Source organism: Falco cherrug, chromosome 11, assembly GCF_023634085.1.
Source record: "Falco cherrug isolate bFalChe1 chromosome 11, bFalChe1.pri, whole genome shotgun sequence".
Lineage (NCBI taxonomy): Eukaryota > Metazoa > Chordata > Aves > Falconiformes > Falconidae > Falco > Falco cherrug.
Genome location: NC_073707.1, coordinates 7,702,904 through 7,728,851, shown reverse-complemented (window position 1 = coordinate 7,728,851; position 25,948 = coordinate 7,702,904). Strand labels below are relative to the sequence as shown.

The window sequence follows — 25,948 nt, the reverse complement described above, 5'->3', positions numbered from 1 at the left end:
CTGATCCTCCTCAGCAGAGCCTGCAGAGTTTTTATTATGTTAATCTCCCAATAATCTTTCATCACGCTGACTTGTCATTTAGTGATCTGCTTTTCCACAGTAACCAAGGTCACCTGGACTCTTGGTAGGTGCCTCTTCAAGGACCTTCTGCCACAGCCACAGGCTGAAGAAAAAAAATACTTTGCCCTTTAGAAATGCTTGAGAATGCCAATGTGAATCTTCCCATTTCTGCTACGGTTCTCACTTCCAAGAGCTGGACAGGCGGCTTCTTTCCTTATGAAAACAGGAGGGTGGTCAGTGCTGGCTCTTAGTTATGCATTAAATTCATACCTTAAACAGCCGGAGACTTTGCTTTATTATATTGAAGTAGGAACCAGAGCATTACCTTCAACAAGGGGTTTTGTGTTTTTAAAGAAACATACTATTGCTGGCTGAAAAGCTTAACAAGGTAGCCGTCGAAGTATCACAGCTGAAAAAGCCACCTACTTTCAGCAGTGTCTTGAAATACAGATACTAACTTCCTCAATTCAGTAATTTACCCAAAATATCCAAGAATACAGAGGCACTTGTTTAGCAAGTTTAGGTAAGACCTCCTCCAGTCTCACGGCAGTATTCCTGAGACAGGGCGACACCAGGTTGTACCTGCGGGATGTCCAGCTAAAAGCATTACCCTCTTCCCCCTCTACACCGAATCCCACAGTGTGGCTGAATACAAACCCACAAGTCATCAGGAAAACAGCACGGAAAAATAACACTTCAGGTTCCCCTCTTCACTCATTCGGATCAAGATCTCACAAACACACAAATAAATGAATCTGAGCATTGTGGGGTTTTAAAAGCAGAACACAGGTTTATTTACAATCAAGTTCCTATGGGCAGCTGAATAAATAAAAACTTTGCCCCATATACTCTAATTCCCCTCTGCAGAAAGTGTCAGAACAAAAGGCTAGGTTAGAGAGATGCCTGGTATAGCAGCTGCCCCCTAATCCAGCCCCTCCAAAGAACACACTTCCTTAGTAAAACACTATCAGGAAAGAAGAAAATAAAGTGCAAATTAAAAGGCAATAAAACGCTGGTGGCTTGTCTTGAGGCCCAGACGATGTGGAAAGGTTTGGCTGGATAAAGTTATGTCAGGCAGCTCACACCCAGCCACATCACGGTTTTGGATGCTTCAATAGGGACAGAGCCAAGACACCGCTCCGTAGCGGAGAGGGCTCCAGCGCGAACAGGTATATTGCACATGTGCTCAAGAAGGGGGCAAGTGGCCTGGAATTGCCAGCACCAAAACAATGGATTTGGGATTTAACCCCACTTCTCTCCTGTGTTCTACTGACAGCCGCCAGGACAGGACGGATGAACAGAAAAAGGGATCAAACATCTATATTCCGGTACTGAAGTCACAGTATGACTACATTCCTTATCGCAGCAGCACAACAGAAGGTGAACTCTCTCCTCACGCCCAATAACCAAACTGTCTGTGGAATAAAAAGATTAAAAAATCTCGTAATTTGTGATACCCAAGCTGTTGGAGGGCATTTTGACAAAAGGGTGCAGGCAGAAGTCCTGAAAAATGGACCATCGCCTTAAGAACAGGTGAAACTGATAGAGAGTTCACATGACAGTGCTGGAGAGCCTGCCAGGATCACAGCAGCTCTGAACTGCGCCGGTAACTCGACGGCAGAGCTGCCAGAGCCACAGGAGACTCTCCTGAAGTGTTGGAACAGCTTTTAAGACTGCCTAGGACCTGTCCACGTCTCAGGATCTTCTCGCCCCACGCCTGAACTAGGCCACAAGAACAGAACACAGGAGACAGGACATGTATTAAGTCAGCATACACAGTAACTTCTTTCCAACATTTCCAACTCCGAAGTGCTGTAGATACATTTGTGTGACTGGGTATTTGGCACAGCTGTCTGGTGAGGAATCCCACTAGTACCTTCAGCTCCACTTGGTGCATAGATACTGCATGTAAAGGCATGACTACATTCTCCATCCAGAACAGCTAATCCCTTGCTGAGTCCGAGTACCACAGTGCAGTTACAGCCAGAAGAAGTCTTTGACTCAGGCTCCTTCTCCATTGCTTTAGAACTTTCCTCTGGAAAGTGAAGCCCATGCGCTTGTTAATATCCCGACTTAGGATGGATCCGGGCTCGGGTCTCCATTCTGTTCAGCCATGGACCAGCACCGCCATACACAGAGGCGCTGGACGCTCTGCCCTTCACCCTCCGTCCAGTCAGAACTCAGACCACAGGACAGCCTTGTTGCCTTTGTCCACACTGACCACGTGGGCACCCGCTGGTGACCATGCGACTGCATTGATAGGAGAACTGAAATGGAAACCAGGTGTAAGTTTACAAAAAAGCTGAATTCCACAACAGTACTTGACACTGGAATAAAGCATTATAATACTCTATCAAAGAAAAAGCACTTTTTCAGCTCTCAAGAGACTCAGGTTTTTAATAAGCCTAAGAGAGATACAATTTCTTCAGAATATATTAAATGCATTTTACCAGAATCGTCTCTGTTTAAGAAGTTGAACGCTAACAAACCTAACCTTAATTCAATCTAGAGAATACTACCATGAATCCACAAAGAACCTGCATATTAAAAATTCTCACACACCAACACAAACTGCAAAGCTGCACGACTACAATTCTTTCATAGCTCAGCAAGATTCACAATCCAGATCCCCGTTTTAAATGGCCAGCTTCCCCTCACCTGTGGTGCTTTGCAAGCGTCCTCTCCAATTTCCCAGTGAGCACATTCCAGATGTAAAGGGCCCCATCAGCTGAACCAGCAGCCACATAGTTACCATCAGGGCTACGAGATCAGAGAAGGTGCAGAAGTCAGAGAATAATTTTCAAGCCAGCAATTTATCAGCACACATGATCATTCAGCTGCAACTTCCTAAGCAAGCAGCTTGGCATTAACTAAGAGTTATGTTGTTACCAGCTGCAAACACTAAGAGGTGAAAGCACTTTGAAATCAGGAAGTTTCCAAGACATTGGATCAACATCTACAGATATACTCTGTCTTGACCAAGAGGTAACCTTGAGCAAGTCACAAACTCTGCCCCAGTTTTTCTACCCGTAAATGGGGACAACGCAGCCAAGCATCAGGAATCACTCAATTTTGCTGGGGAAAGATTTATCAACTATCTTGCTTATATCTGACCTTACCTGAACACAACTCTTGTCCAGTCAGAGCCACATTTGAATCCCTGGGCACTGAAAAGTTAGAATTAAATAACTGTAAATTCATTTGTAAGATGGACTTCCAGGTTCTCACTAAAAAGCACAGTAAGGATTTCTACACAGAATCATAGGAAAAGACCTTTAAGGTCATCAAGTCCAACAATCAACCTAGCACTGCCAAGTTCACCATGAAACCATGTCCCCAAGCGTCACATTGACAAGTCTGGAATAAGCTCCAGGATCCCTTTATCACTAATCACGTTTTTCATACATCTTTTCTTTAAAGAGTTAAATTAAAAGATCCACCAGAGCAAATTCTTTGCTGTTAGACTCTAAAGAACTTTGCTCCCCATGCAGAAAAAAAGTTAGGATACTTAAAACCACTCCAGCACTGCGGGCAATCCACAATCCTAAATTCTGAAATTTCTAACGTGCTTGTGGAGAACATACTCACCTGAACGTCTGCTTGACAGCACTAACCCGCAGATCGATGATCTTCAGTAGATCATCACGGGAACAGGTCAAAAGCTCCGTTCGCTCCGAGTTCAGGTCCAGAGCTGTAATTCTTCCAAGCAGCTCCAGTTCTTTTACTATGCTTTCAGTCCTAAAGACAAAAGAAGGAAAAAAAAATAATATGTAAATCACAGTCCAGAAGCCAAGCCACTGCATCAAAACTCTGACTTGTCCCAATGTGGAAAAGAAGAGCACAAAAAGGATTACTGGTTTATCCTCACATTTTTATTCTTTCCCAAGCCAGATCTCACTTTGTGGATAACACTTCCAGCCAATAGTTAAGATACTACTTTCCTCACACCCCCACCCTCTGAAAAACTAAATATCATCTAGAATAACAAGTACTGACTGATGCAAAAATATTTACAAGAAAGCAGATTGCCTTTTCAGGAGAGAAACAGCATCCTCCCCCCCAAAAAAAAGTCCCAAACTCTAAATACTAAACAGTATAAAAGCAGTAACAAAACTCTCTTTTAACGGTTTCCTGCAACTCCAACAGTCTCATTCACTTCTAAGCTCAGGAAGAAGAGTGCCCTAGTGCAGGTTATACCTGGACAGCAACCCCATAACCATTCCTACACTACAAGCTCTCTTACAATAGTTTTACCTGATGTCCCAGAAACGAATTTTCTTATCGAAATGTCCGCTCATTACACATTGCTCAGTACATACGATGTCATTGCAGCTAGATCCTGCAAACACTGTTTTTATACCTAAAAAGGATAAACCAACAGTGACACACTGAAATCTGCACTGTACAAATTGATGACCTAAACAGTTCTATGATTCTATGAAAACAGAGACAGAAAATAATCACTACACCACACACAGCAGTGTCCAAGGAGTGCCACAGGGCAGACAAACTCTTGTCTTAGAATAATCCTGACTTAAGTCTTCAACAACCTCTCTGCCCTTCTCAATCTCCTTTGCTGTGGCTAATATCCCTTTAAATGCTCCCGTGACAGCTGCTTTACTTCCACTTCGTATTTAATTTGCTACTGTTAAACAACAGGGAACTGTCTCCTTGACCTATGTTTGCAGTTCAGGTATCAAGGTAACCTTGAATCGCAACTTCTCTCAGTGCGAGCAGGTTTAAGACCCATCAATAGGAGGAAACCTAAGGAAATAAGGCGTTTCTCCCAAAGAAAAATCTGGATCCTAGCATTTCCTTTATTTGAGATGTTGAAATTTTTTAGTACGTTTCCAAGAGACATTTACATCTACCTCAGGGTTAAAAACTCTGACAAGGCTCCAAGTTTCTAGTGGAAGACTACAATACCCACCCCCCTGACTGGTAAACAAAGAACACTCACAGAACACAGCTGCTGTTAATGTAATAGCATTAACACTGCTTCCTGCATACGCATGATTTCTTTTTCTTACTCCAGGTAACAGGCAGAAAGAATCCAATTACTTGAATAACAACAGAAGATGAAATGGCTGCTAGTTTTTGCTTTTTTTGACTAGCAATAAGATGAAATAATCTAGCTGGTGTCAGGCTTCCATTTACATTCAGTAGAAGCACAGAACATGGATGAAAGACAAAAGTTAGGTCTCCTTACAAACTTTGCTGCGGAGGTCCCACAGCTTGAGGGTCCGGTCATGACTTCCCGAAACAATGCGTGCATTGTCCAGCAAGAACTTGGCCGACAGAACTTTACCGCTGTGACCTGTCAGGGTGTGCTGAGGATGAGAGATTTACATGGTAAAATTGCACAGTTCCACTTGCTCCCTTTCCTCGTAGCTTACTAGTTCTGCTGTTTAGCAACTCAAAGACACTCTTAAATCATAATTTGCAGGTCTACTGTATGGCTTGGAGGAAAAAACCCAACCATCTATTATAGCTAAACAGAGATTAACACTGAGTAGGAGTGTTAAGTAACACAGAGTTCAGCCTGAAGCTGGGAGACACAGGTTACCTTTAGCTGCAGTTTTTCTAGCGATTTGGGGAACCTGCAAGCTCTCCTCCTCAACACTCCACACCCCTATGTTTCATGGACAGATGGCAACTGCAACACAGCCTTGAAGGAGCAGTGAGCAGAAGGGGTTAAAGCATGCTGAAAATGGAAACTGCGCCTTCACATTTTTATAATGAGCTTCTCTCGAGGATATGACAGGGTATCTACGCTGTTGCTACACTTCCAAGCCTGAAAGCTAAGGCAACAGGAGATTTCAGAAAAACTCCCTGCAGCAGTTCCCGTAACTGCAGGGGGAGGCTCTGCAGGGCTGAGAACAACACGAACCACATTCCCTTCAAATTGCTGAATGTTACATACTAAATCACAAAACAGGTAACGAATGACTGAATTAAGAACTGTGAAAAACAAAGAGAGAAATCTCTGGTATATAGTTAATTTTTTTTTGTTTTAAATACTCAAAGGACTATCAAATTACACAAAGCAATCTGGGCTTGGGAAATACAAAACAAAACCCCTTAAGAATGGAAAGGAATGGGAGCAGTTTGGAAAAAAGAAGTAACCTGATACACAACACAAACTCAAAAGAATAAATCATTCCATAAAGACCACTTTGTTTTAAGAAAGGTCACAAACTCTGGAAAGGAGGATCTAAACTTTCACCCTACATCTCTCTTCTGCTCTTGCTGCACAGTCATTATGTACAGATACTTGCATTTAAGTAAGGACTTTGTGGCAAGATTTACCATGATTTCAGCTTCACTGCCTGCTGCTCACGCGCAAGCTATGGCAAATCCGTATCACACGCACTCCTAGAATGCACTATTTTATCGCAGTGAACAGTGAATGCGCTCACCCAAAACTGATAGTCAGCAAGGGCACGAAAAAATTACAGGAAGCTACTGTGAAGCCAGGTGGACATTTGCAGGGATAACTAACTTTGTAGCGAATAATCTATAATCTGCTGAACTTTTATTCATTATAATTCACATCCAATAGTAGGTTTTGCAACCAAACAGAAGTTGCAAAAGAACAGATATTCTCCACTTTCCTGAATGAGACCTGACATCTCCACACTGAGAAATACCCAGTGAATTACAATGCAACTCTAGGTTATAACTGACGTGAAATGTTGGAAGATTCAGAACATCAGTGTAGCATCTTCCTAAAATAAAAAGTTGAGAGAAAGCATACACAGGAATGACAACAAACAAACTTCTTAGAAAGCTAACAAGAAACTTTTCTTTTGGCCAACTAAATGTGATAACTTCTTTAAACTAGAGCGGAGAACATGATACAAAGGAGTTGGGAGGAGAGGAGGAATCTTTCAAAAGACACTGAGAATAGTCAAGCACTTTTTAGGCTTGCTGCCTTTAACAGCTAGGCAAAGGACTTATTTTCAAAAATGTTGCTCCTGACTTTGAAAAAAAAATAATTTGTCTTCTGCAAGCCTTCTTCAGCAGTCCTCCCTGGACTGAGGCTAAAACACTAAAGTGGTTCTCCACAAACCACAAGAAGTGTTTACATTTGCAAAGGGGTATGTATTGGGTGTATATGGCAAGGTTTTACTGGGGGCAGGGGTTGTATTGTGAAAATATGCATTAACTGGAGTTTCCTGCAAGACTGTGCAGAGACCAATACTGTATTTTAGGTCTTGCTGTGAAGACCCTTAAGAGACAAAAATCCTGTTAAAAAGAAGAGTTATTGAAAGTGTCTATAACTGTCCAACTTCCAAAACCGTCATGTCCCATTAGACAAAACTGGAAATACAAGACTGAAGCAAACTGAGCACTACTTTGCCTTCAAGAGACTCACCCGTAACCGATTGTCATCAACTGTCCAGATTCTGCTGGCAAAGTCATTTGAAGCTGCTAAGAGGTATGAACCCTGTGAACACAAGATTAATTTAAAACTACTTCTGCTAGTCAATATGCAAATTAAACTCAAAAGTATTTCTCATAAATTATTAAAATCTTATTAGTGCTGTATTGCCAAGGGAAAAAAAGAACAAAACCAAAAACATAGTAGCGTATACCAGTATGGAAAACTAGTGTAACAACTTACAAAAAGGCTGTGGCTTTTACTTCTCAACAAAATGTGACAGTGATTTGTGGAATCACGACTACAGATAAAAGGAATAACAATAACCAGACCAGAAAGGACATTCTCTTTTTCCTTCTGCTGCAGTGAGGAAATGGGTTCTAGTCTACCCTCATGTATTGTGGTTTTCTTTTTTTCCTCTTTTTTGATTTTTTCACAGGGGAAAAAACCCTGCATCATCTACCCCCACCGATTTAATTAGGCCTCAGACTTGAATTAGCCCAATTCTTGTAATTTTCATTAGAATTCTAACATCTTAAACTAAGATTCCAAAACCAAAATCTGTCCAGGGAGCAATAAATACACTTGTTCATGGCTTTAGGCTTTGGCCTCTTCCAAGTCATCCATGATGGAGAATGTCACGAGATTAATGCTTGCACTCCTGTCCCTCTTAAAAGGCTTTCTGAATCCTTAAAGCCCTTAAAGCATCTCACCTCAAGCAGTTCTGTCCTCAAATGTGTTCAAGCAACTTACCAAAATCAGAACTAATTTCTTCTGCAGATTAACAGTGCCAGCAAGTCTCTAATGAGCTAGTTAGTGTCCAAAGGAAGGATCCTTTTGGGCATGTATCAATAAAGTTTAGCACATAAAATCACCAAATGAGGGAAACGAGGTCAGCTTTGGTCTACTATCTATGCAGTAAAGTGCTGTGTTGTGGAAGAGGTCTCAGCAGAAAAGTCAGATCATGCGTCCAGTTACAACAATCCAAAACCCCAAACTCCTTCAAGCCGGACTGTTGGATGCTGATTCCAGTCATGTCTCCAATACTTCAGGTTAACATGAACTGAACACATCACAAGCTGTCAGCAAACACTCTGCCAGCCACACCATCACTGTGCCATGACTGGCGAGAAAATGCTGGGAGAAAAGGTCATGGAAGTGCAAGCCTTAGGATAAATCAGACCTTTTACTATTCATCACAGACCTCAGCAGAGCACTTATGGAAATAAGCTTCACAGAAAAAAGCCTCAGTGTATTTGCTTCTTTTGTGCTGTTATGCCAGCTTCAGCGGGAAGCTGAAGACTAATTTCTTACTTTAGACAAAGCCTAGTGTATTTTATCATAATGTCAGCCAATGTCTGAGCTGCATATCATCTTCTGAATTGTAAACAAAGTTGAGAATTACAGATGGCAGCATATAAAATAAAGATTTTTTGTGCAATTTTTAACCATTTGCAGTTTTACTCTCGTAAGTATTTTAAGTCATTTCTTAGGTAACTTTTTGAAGTGTTAGAATGGAAATGGATAGCAGAGCACAACATAATTCAATTAATTTACTCCAATTCCCAAAGAGTGGATATTGCACAGATACTCACAGCACTATCAAATTCTATGCTGGTAATCCCAGCATTACTACCAGAGAGGGAACCTTTGGGCTCACACCTATCTGCACAGAGAAAGACAAACAAAAGTTAAGCATAGAACAGAAACTGACACAAAGTGAACTATAACATCAGCTTGCTTAGCACCCCACCATAGCCCAAAGCAAAAATGTTTACCTCCCAAGACTTCCCAAAGCTTAACCCTCCGGTCCATGCCTCCTGTTGCTAGTAACCGGGAGCCAGGGCTGAACTGCACTGCATTCACCTCCCCATCATGTGCATCCTGAGGAGTGGGAGGAACAGAACAGCCACCCAAAACGGAATTAGCATAGACCCAAAAAACACAGACTAGAAAGCTATAGAACTTAAAAGGTTATACAGAACCACTGCTGTAGATCTTCCAGCAGTATATAGGAAACAAAGCCACAGACTGAAATTCTACTACGGCTGATGGTATACAGACAGAGCAAAAAGGCTGATCCTTACCTAAAGAAAAAAACAAAAGCACACAAACACTAGCAAGGACTCAATGGTGATAATAAACTGCCAGAAGCCTTACAACACTTTGCAAGTTTAGGCTTTATAAGGTAAGGCTTTTAAGATACAAAAAAAAAAATAAATTAAGGAAAGGACAGAAAACAGGTCATATACTGTAGTAGGAAACTAATTTTTCATTTCTCCATCTAGAGCCAGCCATGGAACGTGATCCAATCAGTTCATGCAACTCCAGAACACCAGAACACTCAAGTCAGGGTTGAGTTAGGAAAGTCTGCTAGAAAACAGCATAACAGATCAGCTGCATTCATTTGGTGTACTGGTGATAACACTACTTTATATTTGTAATTAAGTAGTACTGGCAAAGTTGTGACATCTCTCACAGAGACCTTGGGCTTCAGCTGTGGCTCCTATCTGCAGGTGCAGTGACACTCCTGCTTTCTCACAGCTTGATCTTTTGAAGCTTGAGTTGGCCACTGAATAGTGATTCTTAACCTTTTAAAACCTAAGACGATCTTAAGATTCCTTCCTTTTTTTCCCCCCTCTGTTAATTTCACAGCTTTGTACTACTTACCCACATAGTTTTAGTACCACATTCTTAATTCATTTGCTGCATTCCTTTTTAAGTATTTGCAGTAACTGCTCTTTCAAAATCAGTTTTTCGGGAAACTTGTATTTTTCTGGAACTCGTTGCTTGAACTTGGTCTGCCAGCTCATATTTAGGGGTCATCACACTTCAAATCTGATCTTTCTACAAGTGCAGAAGAGCCATTCAGAACAAAACTGGTCAAAGGTCTTGCCTAGAAACTATGCCAGAGAATGGTGGCTGAAGCAGCTACCTTCTCTGCCTTCCCAAGCCTGTTCTACTCATCTCTCCAGAAGTGAGTCTGGTCTGCTCCCTTATCTGCCAAACCTCTGGCAAAGTCCTCGCGTTGGAGGACTGGAATGTTCTGCTGGGCCTAGACAGGTCCTCACACTCCACCTGGGCTCCAAATGCAGGAGCTACAACATAACACAGATCATCTCCAGAAGGAACACATGGATTACCATGAACCGAGTACAGACTTCTTCCTTCTAACATTGCAGTGCTAACGACACATCATCTCCATACTGTCACAGTCTGACAGGCCTACTGCTGCAGCTGCTCCTACTCCTGCTGCAAGATGGGGAACTGGAATGGGGCAGCATTCCCCACGTTGCCAAGACGAGGGGTTGGCATGTCCTACTGTGGTTTACCCCTCTATATCGGGAAGACAGGTTGCACTGCTCTTGCAAGTTCAGATGATATTACAGAAGATCAAGAGAAAGGTGAAAACAATGTAACTTTTCACATGGTTCTTTAAAACCTCACATATATAGCTTTGCAATATCTTCTATGATGAAATCAGACATCAGCTGTCGATCAGCTGTGCTTGCTGTACATAGCCAGAGGAGAAGAGAGGTTGCAACGCATACTGCGGCCATGAACACCTCCCCTGATGCTCCCTATTCAAGCCAGCTCCAGGCTGTCCCCTAAGTTATGACTCTGTTCTCACTTGAGGTAACATTGCTACTCCCGCCACCCCATGACTTCCATGAGAGAAGACGCTAACAGAGCAGGCTGGGAATACACAAGCCTCCATACTGCAGTGAGCCAGGCTGTTACTCTGGATGAAATACGTAATTTCACACCCACGAAATACCCACATCCAGCACTGGAGTGCCTCAGAAAGCTCAAGAGGAATGTTCAAACAAGTAGCTGTGTTACAAGACAATTTACCACAGTATCTTTCATTCAAACAGCAACGCCCACCACTTTAAGTTTGGCCTTGTGAGGCCAAAACACATAAAGGAGGTCTCAGCTTGAAAACTTTAGATCACACACAACAAATGAAGACACCCCACTATCACAAGCTCCTCTTAACCAGTTCTGTTGGATAACATTCAGTGCCACAACTCCCTTCACTGTGGAGAACTGGAACTGAATTAATCCTAAACTGTCAGCAATCTCTTCCTCAATCACAGCTCTACTATGGCATGACAGAACAGGGACTGCTGGGAGCCAGGAGGGTAATGGAGTGTAATTCCCCTGTGCGCTCAGACCTTTTACTAGTCATCATTGACCTCAGCAAGACAGACATCAAGCACATTGGCTCCGACAAGCATCTGGGCTAAGAATTACATGGGATGAATTATGCTACCAAATCAAGAATTACTTCTCGTTTGGCAACATTAATAGAAAAGAGTTTCAAGAGAGCAGTTCCCGCACAAAGAGGATTCATTTCCTCCAAAGACAGTAAAAGGAACGGTAAAACTGAGAACTCCTTCTATACTTACAAAGACACATATGGCAGTAGTGGGCACTCTCACTTCTTTACTGGCACCTGGATGTGGCTCTACATTATCCTGGGGAGCAGGGAACGAGGACAAAGAACGTCTCCTGAGATGAAACAAAGTAGAAATATTTTAAAATGAGAACTGAATGCTGTTTCTCTTGAGTTCATCCAGATCTGTACCTGTCACTTAACTACACTGTACAGCAATTAAAAAACAGGGGAAGGAGGAGTTTAACTTTCTTTTATCCCATCTTTCAAAAATTACATTTGTCATATAACACTACATCCATTTGTGACTTTCGATATTTCATAGCACACCAGACAAGTCACCTGAACTGATTACTGACCTCATTTTGGAGCAGGTCTTTTGGTTTGTTTGCTTTTTAACAGGAAAGAGAAACATGGGAATGACTGCAGCCGAGTTCAGCCAGAAAGACTGTAACTCCATCACTATGTCTAGGGAGAATCAATATCGTTGCAACACCACATCCCAGGCAGCAAAATGCTCCACTCAAAAGCTCAGGCTGCACAATTTAAGCATAAACCTTCCACCCAATGCAGAGATTAACTGAGGACTGGCTCCACTCTGGATACTAAACACAGAGCCCAACAACTTATTTAAAATAACCCTATTAGAGGAACAAAGTGCAGTGGAAAGTAAGAGCAAACCCCAAGTATTCTCTCCACAGAGAGGGGCTCATTGCCTCCCTAACTGTAGACAGTTTCTAGGCAATGATATCACCATCTGAAATCTAATCAGGATAATGCAGCTGGGTTCCATGTTACTTCAATGGAATACATTCACATGCTGGACTAAGAGTGGATAATGTTTTCACCTGGCAGCATCAGAAGATTGATGTCCCAAAAGGGGAGACTCAGACAGACTGGAGGGAAAGGTCAGAGGTCAGCACACGGCAAGATGGAAGAAACAGGAAGTTGAGGAGAACAAAAAAAGAAAAAAAAAGAAAGGCAGAAGCTAGAAGAAAGGCTGAAATTAATTTGTTCGTATTCCCTGCATCACCAAGATTTTGGTGTACATTGAAACCAATATACAAAACAAGGAGGTGAAAGTGTTCTAACCTACCCAAAGATATTAGTGATAGAGTCCAGAAGGCCTCCAGCTGGCTGGGAGAGTCGCTTACTGAAGGAGGGGAGGACAGGTTTAAACCTTGTGAATAGCTTCTCCACATAAAGATCAATACAAATACATGTCATAGCAACAAGTCTCTGGAAAGACTCCCTCCCCTGCAGGCCCAGTCCGAAGACAGAAAACACAGGCAGGCATCAGTTCAAAAGTCACCAGTAACTACAACTTAGAAAATAATTTGTGAGTGAAGTTTCTTCAATTTCCTTCACCCTCCACCCTGTGAATTACTGGGTTAGATATAACAGTCTGCCAAGTCTGACGTTTCAACCTAATTAATCCGTGCTCTCATGTAACTACCTCTTACTTTCCACTCACTGCTATTTTAGAGAAAGAAAAAAAGATGCATTTAATCTAGGTCAAGACATTTCAGCTAAATCTAAAACCCCAGCTATTTGCAAAGTCACATCGATATCTTGTATAGTAGCAGAGGCATAATACAACAAGCACTGCAATACCCATGTTACTGTCTATTTTGGTTTTAAACCTTTGTTTTCAAGATTAAACACAGATTTTTTTCAGAGACTACTGTAATTTAGTTAAAAAAAGCAAAGGAAAACCAGCATATCTAAAGCTAAAGCATGGTAACAGAGAACACAGCACACAAGTTTCATACTGCTCTGGTAGAAATACTAAAGCGTGTTCCAGCTAAAGACAAGTAAAAACCTAAATAACGTACCAAACAACTCCCTTATACCCCTTGTGCTTCCTTAGTGACATGGTACAAAAATCTTTTTTTCTACAAACCTGGACGTTCGGCTGACAGCTCGCACTGGTGATGTCTCCTCAGCTGTGTCAGAGGTTTCATCTGCAAGCACTTCAATATCATCATCCCTGCTGAAGTGAGAGAAAACAGCTCATTTTCAATCAGCCAGAGCTTCCTATGGAAACCACCCATTGATGTATACGAATTGAATGGATGACAGCGTTCCAGGGTCTAACCCACATCGAGGTTTATTTGGCTGTGGTAACATGCAGGTGGATCCAGACAACAGAAACACTGATCTAGCTGTCACTGCCAGAGATACTACATTCAACATACAATGTCTGAAAACAAGTACATGCAGCACCTAAACTTCAGGTTTTTCTTTCCAGCTGCGACTTGCACTCTTCACTGACAACACAGTTGGACTTCTGCCTCCCTGTTTATGTTGACAGGCATCCTTTCCAGATTCTCTTTACCACAGGGATTGCATTCAGCTCGCAGCACTACACATAGCGTTATAATGACCTACAACCTCTGAGCAAGGCTTTGCTACAGGGTGAATTATATTTGCTGGAACCATTACAAAATAGCAAAAACACGAGTTATTGCAACCCCAGACAGAGATGATATCCTATTTTCACAGAACCTTTTTTGCTGTTCCAAAACAAGGACGTATTAAAAAAACTACAAGAGTGTGAATTTTCCTTCCTCATCCACACCACAAACATCCTCACACTTTCTATACTGTTGTGCTTCAGGTGCTGCTCCATTAAGTATGCAGGATGTTCTGGTTCACTTCATTAAAACTGTTGGTGTACCGCTGAACAGAAGTGTGGGGTTCCAATACATACACCATGAATTAATCCAGCTAAACTATTCAGCTAATGCTCAAAGCTTCTTCCCCATTAGTCATCGCGGGTTCTGACAGCCTAGCATTTTTTCCTTCAGTGATGATTTTTCCTCTACCCCTGATTTTGCAGGACAAACTATTTTCAAACACACTCTATCAACCTGATGCCATTTGACTGAACAGGATGTTTAAATTCAGCATTTAAGTAGGAATTCCATTCCTGACATCAGATAGCACTCAGCTGCAGAAGAATTGAAGATGATGGGACCGTTTTTAATCTTGTATTTAAAAATATGTCTGCATTTTAAGTTTAAGACGTTGGAGGACAGTCTATATGAAAAGGCTATGGAAAATATGTTCTCTGATTGGAAGTATCAGGCTGATATTTCAATAAAACACTATCAAGTTCTGCTAATGTTTTGTTTTTAAAATCTGAAGTTTGAGCTCTTGGAATTGTACATAGCAAAAGAACTTTCCATGTTAACTTCATGTATTTTTCAAGTAAATGAACAAAGGCACACTCCTTGAAATGCTGTAATTTTCCCCTTCAGTAAGCAGCACTTTTCTACAATACAAACCCTCTAAAATTACGAAATCAAAAAGGAATCTAAAAGATCTGTGAAGCAAAGTTTGAGCAATTTACAGGAGCAATCATTTTCAAAAACATTTTTTTTTTTGTTAAACAGGTTTCTTTTTAACTTCTCAGTATCTCACATCAAATTATTTATGGAACACTGAGACCACCATCCCCATCACAACAAGAAGTAAAATATTCAAGCTGTTATGCTACAGCTACCTCTGAGTCCAGTTCTAAGACAGGAAGGTCTCGCTTTGGGTGATGGAGAGGAAGAAACTTAACAAGGAAAGTAGCCACAGACCTTACATGGGTGTTCCCCCTCTCCGTGCAACATTATTTAGTGAAGAATTTAATATTCCAAGATATTTCATGTGCTTTTACATCAAATAATGTGGGCAAGAGGGATATCACTATTCTTACAAGCTGGGAAAGCTGTTCTCTGGCTTGGGACTGTCTACTAGCCTGTAACACAGAGGTCAGCAGTAATCTTGTCATGCAGAGTCACACCTCAATAAGCTAAGGGAATGGAAGCATTTAAACATTTATTAAAAAAAAAAAAAGCAAAGCAAATCGTGCTAATCAGTTGTATTGTTAATTGCTGTTTCAATTTTCCTGCCAAATGCTAGAAGCTCCCTCATCCTCCCCTTATAAATGCCCTTCCTACCTACCCCAGACTTTTGTGGGGGACCTCTTCCAGAGCAGATACGCTGCTCCTATCATGTGCAAGGACATGCAGCACAGAGGCTTAACGTGACTACATGATGCTAATACAAAACCAACAGATATAAAAAAAAAGCCTGCACACTGCTCTGGCACTGGGCTTTAAAGACTGTCTCAGCAGTCTCCAGTAACAATGCAGCAGGTGTAGTTTTTCTGGATTTGGCTAACACGGGTGCCAAAAAACTTACCAACCTGGTGCAAAGCACCTGTACCATCAACTGCCCACTTCAAGTAAGCTGATTAAATACCACCCAGGAGCAAACACAGCAGTGAAAAAAACAAGAGATTAGAGTATTCATCTCTGGCTTGCCAGGTAAAGTAACTCCACATCTATCAATTTCTTCCTTATAGAATAAACCTCTCCCAGTAAAGAAGTGATCAGTGTATTTTCATCCACCTTAACTCACTCAGCACCTGTTCCTACAGGCAACACTTGAACATATTTTTGTAGTCTAACACTTAAAAATACAGGCATCTCCAGAGTGTGTTGCTTCATGACTGAAGAAGTATTTTGATGACCAAAGGCACCACATAACCAATGTTTTTATGCTGAGATAATATACATTCACCACATGAACCATTCTTTTCAGTCCAAGCATCTATTTTTAGCCATAACAGAGCTCCTTCTTCTGGAAGTTCAAGGAGGGAGAGTTACTGTACATTTTTGACTTTACATTGAAGTTTAAACACTCCTCTACATCACCAAATTTAGAAATAACAAAGATACCATTTATCACGTATCTGCGTAAAACTGAGGCATGAAGTGATGAAGGAGACTATAAATCAAGACTGCTTACGGTTCAACAGGCAGGGGTTCTTTGGCAGCTTCTGCTAGCTCCTTCTGCAGCCTGGCCTGTCGTCTCCTAAGAAAGGGAAAGCAAGGTTATTTAAAAAAAAGAACAAACCAACCAACACAACAACCCCCCCCTCCCCCAAACAAACCACTCAAAAACCTCCTTAATCCCATTCCAAAGGTCACCCTGCACAGTTTTGATGGGCTTCTTAAGATTTTTTTTTTAAAATAATAATAAAAAAATCAGACCATTGCTCTAATTTTACTCTGTTTTTCAAGATACTCAGTGCAGGAGAGGCAGTTTTCTTACTGTGATTAGTGAAGGACAAGATCAATCAAGTGAGGCAATAAGGCGAAGGGTACCTAACGGCCCTTTATGACCCATATGGATGCAGATATGCTTGGAGTGCAAGAACTTGACAAATAATGATTATGTTAGTAAAGATAATACAAAACTGCTCAATACTTTAAGACCTGTATTATAACTCTTAGTCTCCAAGTATTGTTAGCTTGCAAGTAAGCTGAAACAATTCAGAAAAAAATTATTATTTTGCAAGGAAAAAAACAAATGTACAAACTTATTTTTGCAAGTTATACACAGCTCAGTCTCATGGCAGCCAATCCTTCTAGCAGAATGCAAAAAACACTTCAGTTGTTTAAGTCAAAAAAGAATAAAACTAGGAGTATCAAGATGCAATATGAACAAGAGAAGGCCAAGCCTAACGCCAGCAAAACCCTCTCAGTTTTTATCTGATTTATGATCTTCAGGCCATAGTTAAATATTGCTCAAGAAACAAAAGAACATGTTTTATTCATTTAAAAGACAGGAATGTTTTCATGAAGCATCCATCAGAAGGAACACAAAGTTCTGGACTCTCATTGTGTTGTGCAAGAACAGAGAGCTCTTGGAGATCAAAACTAAATCTGGTTTTATCCTAGGCACTCAGTATTCAAAAATATATTGGGAAGTAGTTTATCAAATAGAGGTCATCGGTCTCACCTTGAATCCTTTTCATTCTCTGCATTCAAACGATTGGCTTCTTGTGCTTTCTCTGCCATCCAACGTGAGACCAGCTCCTGGTTGTCTTCAGTAGTTTTCCTTAGTTTCTCCTCCAAGGCATTGAAGGTGATCTGGAGAGCATCGTACTCATCTTTCAGTGTCTGATTAGCTCGCTCAAGATCTTGCAGTTTGCTACGCAATTCCTGGCACTCCGTTTCCAGTTCAGAGATCTTTTGCAAATACTCTGCAATCCTGGAATGATAACAAAATATACAAAACAATGAGGACCTCCTTTGGGACCTATACCATCTTCTTTGTGCCTTTTGTACAACACCCAGCAAAGGAATTTTTAGCCCGTGGCCAGGACTCCTAGAAAATATTACAACACCACTAAACAACTCAACCAGAAGTCTGGGTCTCATACCAAGAACACAGACAAAACAGTTCCTACTCACTTCGCTTCATTCATCTGCATCTCTTTGTCCTTCTGCTGCATTTGGTTATTCAGATCAATTACAGACTGGGCCAGCTAGGGAAAGGAGAAAATAACATGACAAAATGCAGGGATGCCAGCTGGATAACACACACTGAGCAGCAACCAGCTAGAGTGCAGACCAATCTAACAGTATAAGCACACAGCATACTTTTCAGGTCTTTCACATCCTTCTATACAGATCTATTCACTCCCCCCATCACACAGGTCATTAAATCAGGGAATCCACTTTCAAAAATGAGTTATCAAAAAGTTACTGTTCTTTGATAGCTCACTCCTTTCCCTCAAAAAGTTTCTTTAATAAAGTCACATCAAACTGAACGCATATTAAGAAGAAATTTTATTTTTTAAAGTAGTGGAAAAATCAATACAGAAACTAAAAATTGCCAAGTAAGCCAATGAGTACTAAGAACCAAACAAATCTTCCTGTGACAGCCAGGACCACAGAAGACCTGTAGCTCATATATTGTAAACACAGGTTTCATGAAGTTTTCCAACAAAGAAAGTTGCTGGTGGAATCTCTGCAGTGCACAGGAAACAGAGGGGCAGAGGCCAACACTAACGATGAGCTGCTGCTGCTGCGAGCTCACAGCTACCCTGCCAGCAAGCAGCAGCAAGCCCCACAGCGTTCAGAGCCTCAGCTGCCCAGGGAGAAGAAAGATTGAGGCCCAAAGAGAAGGAAAACTGAGTTTTGAGAAGAGTGCCTGCCTTGGTAGATATTTAGGATACCAGGTTGGGTGGGCAGAAGGAATTTTCAGTGCTTTTGACTAGTCAGTGCACACCTCCTGTAGAAAGCTGTCTCCTCTTTGAAAAAGCCTAAAATGACTGACACTGGAGCTTCTCCACAACTCTAGTGAGGTGTGATCAAAGGATCACGGTAACGTTTTCCAGGTCACTCCTGCCTTCGCCCTATAGAAGTCTGCAGTACCATTCAGGTACTAGTTCCTGGAGTCATTCAATCCACTGCTGTGGTTTTTAAAAACCCAATTCTGCCAATGAAGTTGCCACATCTTTCCGTTAAAAAAAAAACACAGAAAAACCCAGGAAAACAACCCCAAAACAACCCAAAAAGATGGCTTTTCCTCTCCTCCAGGCCCAAGTCTCAGCTTACAGGATTCCTGGGCTCCCTACCACACCTAAATGGCAGAACCAGTACTCCCTTTTCAGCCTAACACCACGGCATTCTCAACCTTTGCTTCTGCTTGTTTTGTCCACTCGTTTATAGCAGTGGTCCTACAAAGTGAGACAAATGAAACCACATACAGCCACCTATTCTCTCACTCATTACAGGTCTTTTCAGTGTAGAACTAGTGGTCATGCACAGCTCTAAACTGGATCAGTTCCCCCCTCCTAATAAATACAGTTAAAAACCCACTCATGAAACAAAATTAAGCACTTAAAAACTGTGCTATGCTGACAGTGTAAGCTCTTCTTTCCCAGCTGTCAGTTTTAAAGACCAACCATCTCTGGTTTATTTCAATCATCAAAATGGGGAATTAAAAAAGGGCTGTACAAGAAATGAGGAAAAAATGATGATGAATACGCTTGGTAAAATTACAGTCATGTTCACAAAGGGCCACATATGGACCATACAGAACACAAGAGGCCTTCCTAACCTCGCCACGTTTCTTATGCAGCTCTGTCAGCTCCTCTTGATGCTTTATCTTCAGCTGTGCCAATTCCTGCAACTGAGCATCATTCCATGTGCCATCATGTCCTGGACTGGAGTTTAAGAGAGAGGAAGAAGAGATGTCACAAACCAGAATTCAATTGCTTCTGCACCCTCGACAGTCTCAGGACACTACCTCTCTTGCATTCTCTATACTACATCAGAGATACAGGTCATTTATAATAAACCAAGCCACAGCTAGCTCCCCCACAACACACTTCTCACCAACAGAAATGCCATTATATAGTACTGGAAAATTACGTTTACTGAGGACTCATTTCACCTTTTTGTAAATTTCTAAAACAGCATTCAACCTCAAATGAGAGGCAACTAGCCCTTGCTTAAATTTGCATGAAGACAACTGAGTCTTAGAAGTACACTCTTCAAATTCTGGAAGGATTACAAATATTTTACCACTTCACATTTGTTTTGGAAGAAGCTGGTGGACCTCAAAGATGCTAGATATCTGGAGGGAGCATAATTCAGGGCACAGAACCAAAGGCCAGGGAATCAAGGGTATACTCCTGGTGTTACAAGTTGCTTCTCCGCTGTCCTGTGTTTTAGCCTCTTATTGTATAGAGGTTTTGCAGTGTTTTTTTGGTTTGGTTTTTTTTTTTTACAACACAATTGTACCATGACATAAGCTGGAATTTCTATACACCAGAAGAACACACGTACCACCCCACAAACTATGATTGTAACATTTATCACTCGTGTCTTTGAAAGCAGAGACAAGAACAGAAGTCAGGTTTTTAAAAGCATGTATACGTATCACACACATAGAGACTCTGAGCAAGTTAGCAGATATATTTTAAGTTACAGCTTTTAAAAAAATAATTTTCAGTTAATCACTATTATACCAGACAAACAGAACAAGGTAACTGCAAGCATCTGTTTCTGCTGTCATTCTGTGTTGTAACACTCCAGTGAGAAACAGATATTGCATTCAGAAGCTGAAAGGTCTCCCAGTGATATCAGTAACTTAATGCTCTTATCAAAAACAAAAAACCAACACCTCACTGAACTAATGCTATACAAGAAGACACTGCATTTCCAAAACACTGTGTCCAAACAGATAGGAAACTGAGCCCTGTGGTAATATCCAACACACCCTGTAACTCTGGCCATGTACACCTCTATAGACAGAATTAGGTATTCCTCCTTGGTCTTAAGGTAAGTAAAAGTATTTTTTCCTCAGCTACCTAGGATAAGGAAATGAATTCTGTTTCAAAAAACTGTCACATACTGAGGGCAGTATCAGAGTTCAGCTTAATATTTACTTTGAAGAAGATGCTGTTTCCCTGCGTTTCTTCTCACCCTCATCTACGCCAGCCTCATCTGTTAGAGTAGGCGTTCAGCCAGAATCAGATTCCCATAAACTAAAGATGATTCAAGAGAGCTGCAGTCATCAGAAAGCTTTTGAGGTCTTTCACACAGGTGTTAACTCCAGCCTGCTGGCCAAATGCTAATATTTTCCCTGCAATTCCTGTAAAATCATAAGTTCTTCTTTCCTTACTAGTAATAGTACACACTAGCCTCAACTGTATTTACTTGCTTTGTATCCCAGACACACACATACAATTTTGCATTATATGCAAAAAGAGCTTCAACAGAAGAAGCAGTTCCTTCAAAAGTAGGAAATTCTGCTTAGCCCTGCCTTCTCTTCAGTTACACCAAGAGCAGAACCCAATAGCCTTTACCTGCTGGGATTTACGTCCTGTCCAAACAAGGACATGCTACTAGCATACTGGTTTGCTGTGGATTCAAATGCCAAGAGAATATGCAGCATGACAGCTGCACACAGCGCTGGAATGCTATTCCCAGGTTAAAGAGAGGAAGTTTCCTGAAAAAAATCCTGCTGAAAGCAGGCAGAACACACATTCTTTTCAGCATATGGTGCTTATTTAGGACTGACACTTCACAATCATGATTTTCTCCATTCTCCCCTTCTATGTGATAACACAGATTAAAAGACGGCCTGCACTGCAGTGCTTACAAGACCAAACAATTTCAAGAGCCATACCATTAGGAACACCAGGCAAACATAAGCATTACAAAGCAAACAGATCAGAAGCAGAAGCTCATTCCAGTCCAATTCCACACCTTGAATTTCTGATAAATTAATTTGTCCCAAAATGCAATCAAATCTTTCTGCACCGTATACTGCAAACATACTGTAACTTGATAAAGTTTAGAGTTAGTTATAATTTGGTTTTAGTTCAGCAGAATTCCACGTTTCTTTTATTCCAAGTTACTGTAGTAACCTCAAAGTTGTCTGTGCTTCGAACACATCATGAAACACAATGTGTTTCAAACAATGGATTAGGTAACAGTGTGCATGACAGACAACTGACTGACAGAAAAGGAATTTTAAATACCTGATTTCATGTCTGCTCTGCATGTCATATTTTTCTGCCTGAAGCTTATCAGCCAGCACTGCATGAAGGTCTGACTTCTCTAGTAGCTTGTTATCTGAAAGGGCAAAAAGCGCAATGAAGACGACAACCAAAAAGCAAAACCAGATTCCCACCCTCTTTTTCTACCAACTAAGATCCAGTATCTTTAATTACTGTGACACAACCAAACATTACTTAAGCCTCCACCACATGAACGTGCAGTTCTCTGATGTCAGCAGGCTAAGGCAACATTCCGCTGCCACCCCAGGAATCCCTCATTAATCCAGATGCTGTGTGTGGAACTGCTCTTATGAAAGTTTAATAGCGAAACCGCTCAAGTGCACTGCTATCTGCTAAAACAGAAGGAGTTCAAGGTTCAAACTCTTTATGGCCCCTTAGGTGATAGCAATGGAAAACAGGCCTACCAGAGAAGTGGCCATACCCCACACTCCTCACCAGGTTTGCTCTTTTCCCCCCCAGGTCACACAGCACCGGGGCCACCCAGCAGCTGTGGGTGGCCCTCGCTGCCACCCACCCCCTCACAGCTGAGGAAGGAGAAGCAAGCGCTGGAGAGACCCTGAATCGCGCCAAATTTTACAACAGATCACAAGCACCTTCAATAGCACCGTTATTCTCAAGTCCACCAACATCAGAGCGGAACTGCACAGACAATTTAGACATTCAGTCACTATCCACAGCACTAACTCGGTTTAGCTCGTGAGGGAACTGAAACAACTACTTATTTTCTTCAGTAACGCAGAAAGCCCAGTTTTTCTCAGTTTTAACAATCATTTCCCAGCCAGTCTTCTGAAAACGACACAGCGAAGCCCCGGGGGGCCTTTACCACCGCGTTTCCCCCACTTTCCGAGGAGGAGCGGGGAGAAAAAGCGCCTCTGGGCCTCGGCCCCGCCAGGGGAGCCGCGCCGCCGCGGCCCACTTACACTGCCCGATGATCTCCTCGAAGGCCTGCCGCTGCAGCCGGTCCCGCCGCCGCAGCTCCGCCGCGATATGCCGCTTCCAGGGGGGGAAGCCGGCGGCGCGCAGCCCCGACGCCATCTCCGCGGCGCGGCGACAAGGGGCAGCGGAGGCGAGCGCCGCCCGGGCCGCAGCCTGCGAGGGGCGGCCGAGGGGCGGGGGAGGCGGCCGGGAGCGCCGGGAGGCCGCGGCCCGGCGAGCGCGGCGGCGAGGAGCGCCCTCTCAGAGCCGGGGCTCGGCCGGCGCGGCCCACAGCCGCCGCCCCACGCCCGCCATGGCGCTGCGGCCGCGCTCTGTCAGGGGCCCTTGCCCCTCCGCGGCGCGCCACGATGGCGACAGCGGCTGCCCTGCCTCTGCCTGGCGCCGCCCTCCCGCCCAGGCGCCAGCGCCGCTCGCCTTGCCGCCCCTACCGCCGCGCCGGGCAGCGCCGCGCCGAGCGCGCACTGCAAGCGGGGTGTCGGCCTCCGCCGTCGGCCGGGCGGGCGGGCAGCCCCCCGGGGAGAGGGGGCCTCGCGCGGCGCCATTTGGTGTCCCCTCCCGGAAGCGCTTCTGCCATCTTGAGAGCGGCGAGCTCCGCCATCCCGCCCGTGCCGCCATCTTAGGAGGGCTCTACCCACCCCTTCGAGGGGCATGCGCGTATCCTCTGCTGCCTGCTGTTAGAAGCGGCCGCTACGCTGTCCCAGGGGTAGCACGGTGCCGGCCGAACCAGCAGCGGCCAGCCGCGGTTAGCGAGGGGACACCGGTGTCCCGCTGGCGCCTGGGGCTGCCCCGCTCCTGCTTCCCCGGCGGGCGGTAGCGCCTGCTCTGTGGAGGCGCCGACAGCCCCCGCCCGCCCCGGGGCCGGGGGGCTTTGGGCAGCGGACAGGAGTGAACCAAAGGGACGAAGGCCTCAAAAGTGTGGCCATAACCGAGGTCATCTGTCAGGAAAAAATCCTGGCTTTCTCGTTGAAGCCTGCATAACTTCCCTTCCTTCCCTGTGCATTAGCAGGATGAGCCTGGGAATTCAAGTAGATTCAAAGAAGTTGATACAATTAATACAGCTTATCTTTTCCACCGATTGTAATGCAGAAAGTGCCGTGGGTTCACTAGGATCTCCTGGTATTTCTAATTTTTAAGAGAAGGGATGAAAGGACACTGTTTCAGAAAGCGTGACTCATACGTCAATAGCTTCCCTAAAAGAATAACAAAAGCTTTTGCTAGTATGTCACCTGGCAGAGCCAAGAAGTACGTGACACTTTGATGGGGCTCTGGTGAGCTAAGTGGTGCATGCATGGTGCCGAGGGCACGTGCCATCTTACAGCAATGAGCTTCCCTGGTGTTCGTGCCTTTGCCTTGTTATTTTTAAAGCAAGATCATTACTGTGAATGAACATTAAATAGTTGCTAAAAGATGTACAGCTAGCAGGAGGGCTATGTCCCACATCACCAAAAAAAAGAGACCTGCAACACCGTTTGTTGGGTGGTCTTTGTAGTCTTTTGCCCAGATCTCCATTAAAAGACAACCTCCAGTCACCACAGGGCATGCAGAGCATCAGCTGTGAAGCTTTGCAGACTTATGCAGCAGCTCCAGGAGCGTGGCAGTGAAATGAAGTGCGATTTGGGGTTTTTTAGATCGAATTTGAAAAATTATTTGCAACATAGCATAACTGGCTGGACTGATGGGTCGAGGCCAGCGGGTGAGGGTCGGCAGGGCTCAGCGCCGGGCCCTGCCCGTGGGGCACAGCAGCCCCCGGCAGCGCTACAGGCTGGGGCAGGGGGCTGGGAAGGGCCCGGTGGGACAGGGCCTGGGGGGGCTGGCTGGGCCGGCTGGGCGGGAGCCCCCCGTGTGCCCAGGTGGCCAAGGCGGCCAGCAGCGGCCTGGCTCGTGTCCCAGGCCGTGTGGCCAGCAGGGCCGGGGCAGTGCCCGTCCCCCTGCGCTCGGCACCGGTGCGGCCGCCCCTGACTCCTGGGCTCAGGGTTGGGCCCCTCAGGGCCAGAGGGACATGGAGGGGCTGGAGCGTGTCCGGAGACGGGAACGGGGCTGGGGAAGGGTCCAGAGCACAAGTGCTGTGAGGGGCGGCTGAGGGAGCTGGGGGGGTTCGGCCTGGGGAGGGGGAGGCTCAGGGGGCCCGTATGGCTCCCTACGGCTGCCTGACAGGGGCTGCAGGTGGGGGGGGGGTTTGGGCTCTGCTCCCAGAGAACAAGTGGACAAGAAGAAACGGTCTTAAGATGTGCCAGGAGAGGTTTAGATTAGGGATTAGGAAAAACTTTGCCACTGAAAGGGTTGTCAAGCTCTGGAACAGGCTGCTCAGGGAGGTGGTGGAGTGACAATCCCTGAAGTGTGCAAAAAACCGCATGGATGCAGTGCTTAGGGACATGGTTTAGTGGTGGGCTTGGCAATGCTGGGTTGACTGTTGGACCTGATGATCTTAAAGGTCTTTTCCAACCTAAATGATTCTATGATTTTAGGATAAAGTAGAATCACAAGATTCTAGGATAAACTAGAGGACAGCCCTCACAGCACTAGGACATCCTGTCCAGAGTCACTAAGAAACCATGCATTCTCTGGCAAATGTAAAAATCCATAATGGCTTGCTTCATTACTTTACTTTTAACTGCTTAACTTCTTAAGTAATGTGATTATTGTTATTATTGTAACTGAATTTGAAACTGGGCAGGGTTCATAAAGTTTTTTGTCTTGGACTACCTAAATGGTTTGGGGGTTTTCTTGAGTAAATGGATGAAGTTGCATTTATTACATTGTAACAGAATAAAATAGATGATTCATAGAA

At 43.6% G+C, this 25,948-nt stretch overlaps 1 protein-coding gene and 2 non-coding genes across 7 annotated transcripts; all 3 read right to left on the bottom strand.

The window, feature by feature from the left end:
* Positions 1-827: 827 nt before the first annotated feature.
* On the bottom strand, positions 828-23,491 carry ATG16L1 (autophagy related 16 like 1). 5 transcript variants are annotated; one of them, XM_055723590.1, is made up of 18 exons: positions 23,145-23,491; positions 22,186-22,279; positions 19,755-19,860; positions 18,101-18,174; positions 17,646-17,897; positions 16,650-16,715; positions 13,747-13,836; positions 12,940-12,996; positions 11,857-11,959; positions 9,223-9,328; positions 9,040-9,110; positions 7,439-7,510; positions 5,270-5,390; positions 4,315-4,420; positions 3,649-3,798; positions 3,180-3,227; positions 2,719-2,820; positions 828-2,327 (listed from the first exon to the last, which is right to left on the bottom strand). In XM_055723590.1, exons 1-18 carry the CDS (start codon positions 23,257-23,259, stop codon positions 2,234-2,236), a joined length of 1,827 nt encoding a protein of 608 aa, XP_055579565.1. In that variant the 5' UTR covers positions 23,260-23,491; the 3' UTR covers positions 828-2,233. The 5 variants fall into 5 exon arrangements, with proteins under 5 accessions (XP_055579565.1, XP_055579566.1, XP_055579567.1 ...); XM_055723591.1 differs by having other exon boundaries at positions 13,747-13,833; XM_055723592.1 differs by lacking the exon at positions 12,940-12,996.
* LOC114016528 (small Cajal body-specific RNA 6) lies at positions 8,386-8,649 on the bottom strand. The gene has a single exon (XR_003561016.1). It is a non-coding gene; the product is annotated as a small Cajal body-specific RNA 6 (non-coding RNA).
* LOC114016527 (small Cajal body-specific RNA 6) lies at positions 11,374-11,644 on the bottom strand. The gene has a single exon (XR_003561015.1). It is a non-coding gene; the product is annotated as a small Cajal body-specific RNA 6 (non-coding RNA).
* Positions 23,492-25,948: the final 2,457 nt, after the last annotated feature.

What these genes read in the sequence shown, in the direction of transcription:
- ATG16L1 (XM_055723590.1), bottom strand. Translation starts at nt 23,259, where the DNA reads ATGGCGTCGGGGCTGCGCGCCGCCGGCTTCCCCCCCTGGAAGCGGCAT. An exon ending in TGCATAAGAAACGTGGCGAG is followed by an intron (nt 18,175 to 19,754) that starts GTTAGGAAGGCC and finishes TCCTTTCCCTAG; the next exon opens with CTGGCCCAGTCTGTAATTGA. An exon ending in GAGAATGAAAAGGATTCAAG is followed by an intron (nt 16,716 to 17,645) that starts GTGAGACCGATG and finishes TCCCTTTCTTAG; the next exon opens with GAGACGACAGGCCAGGCTGC.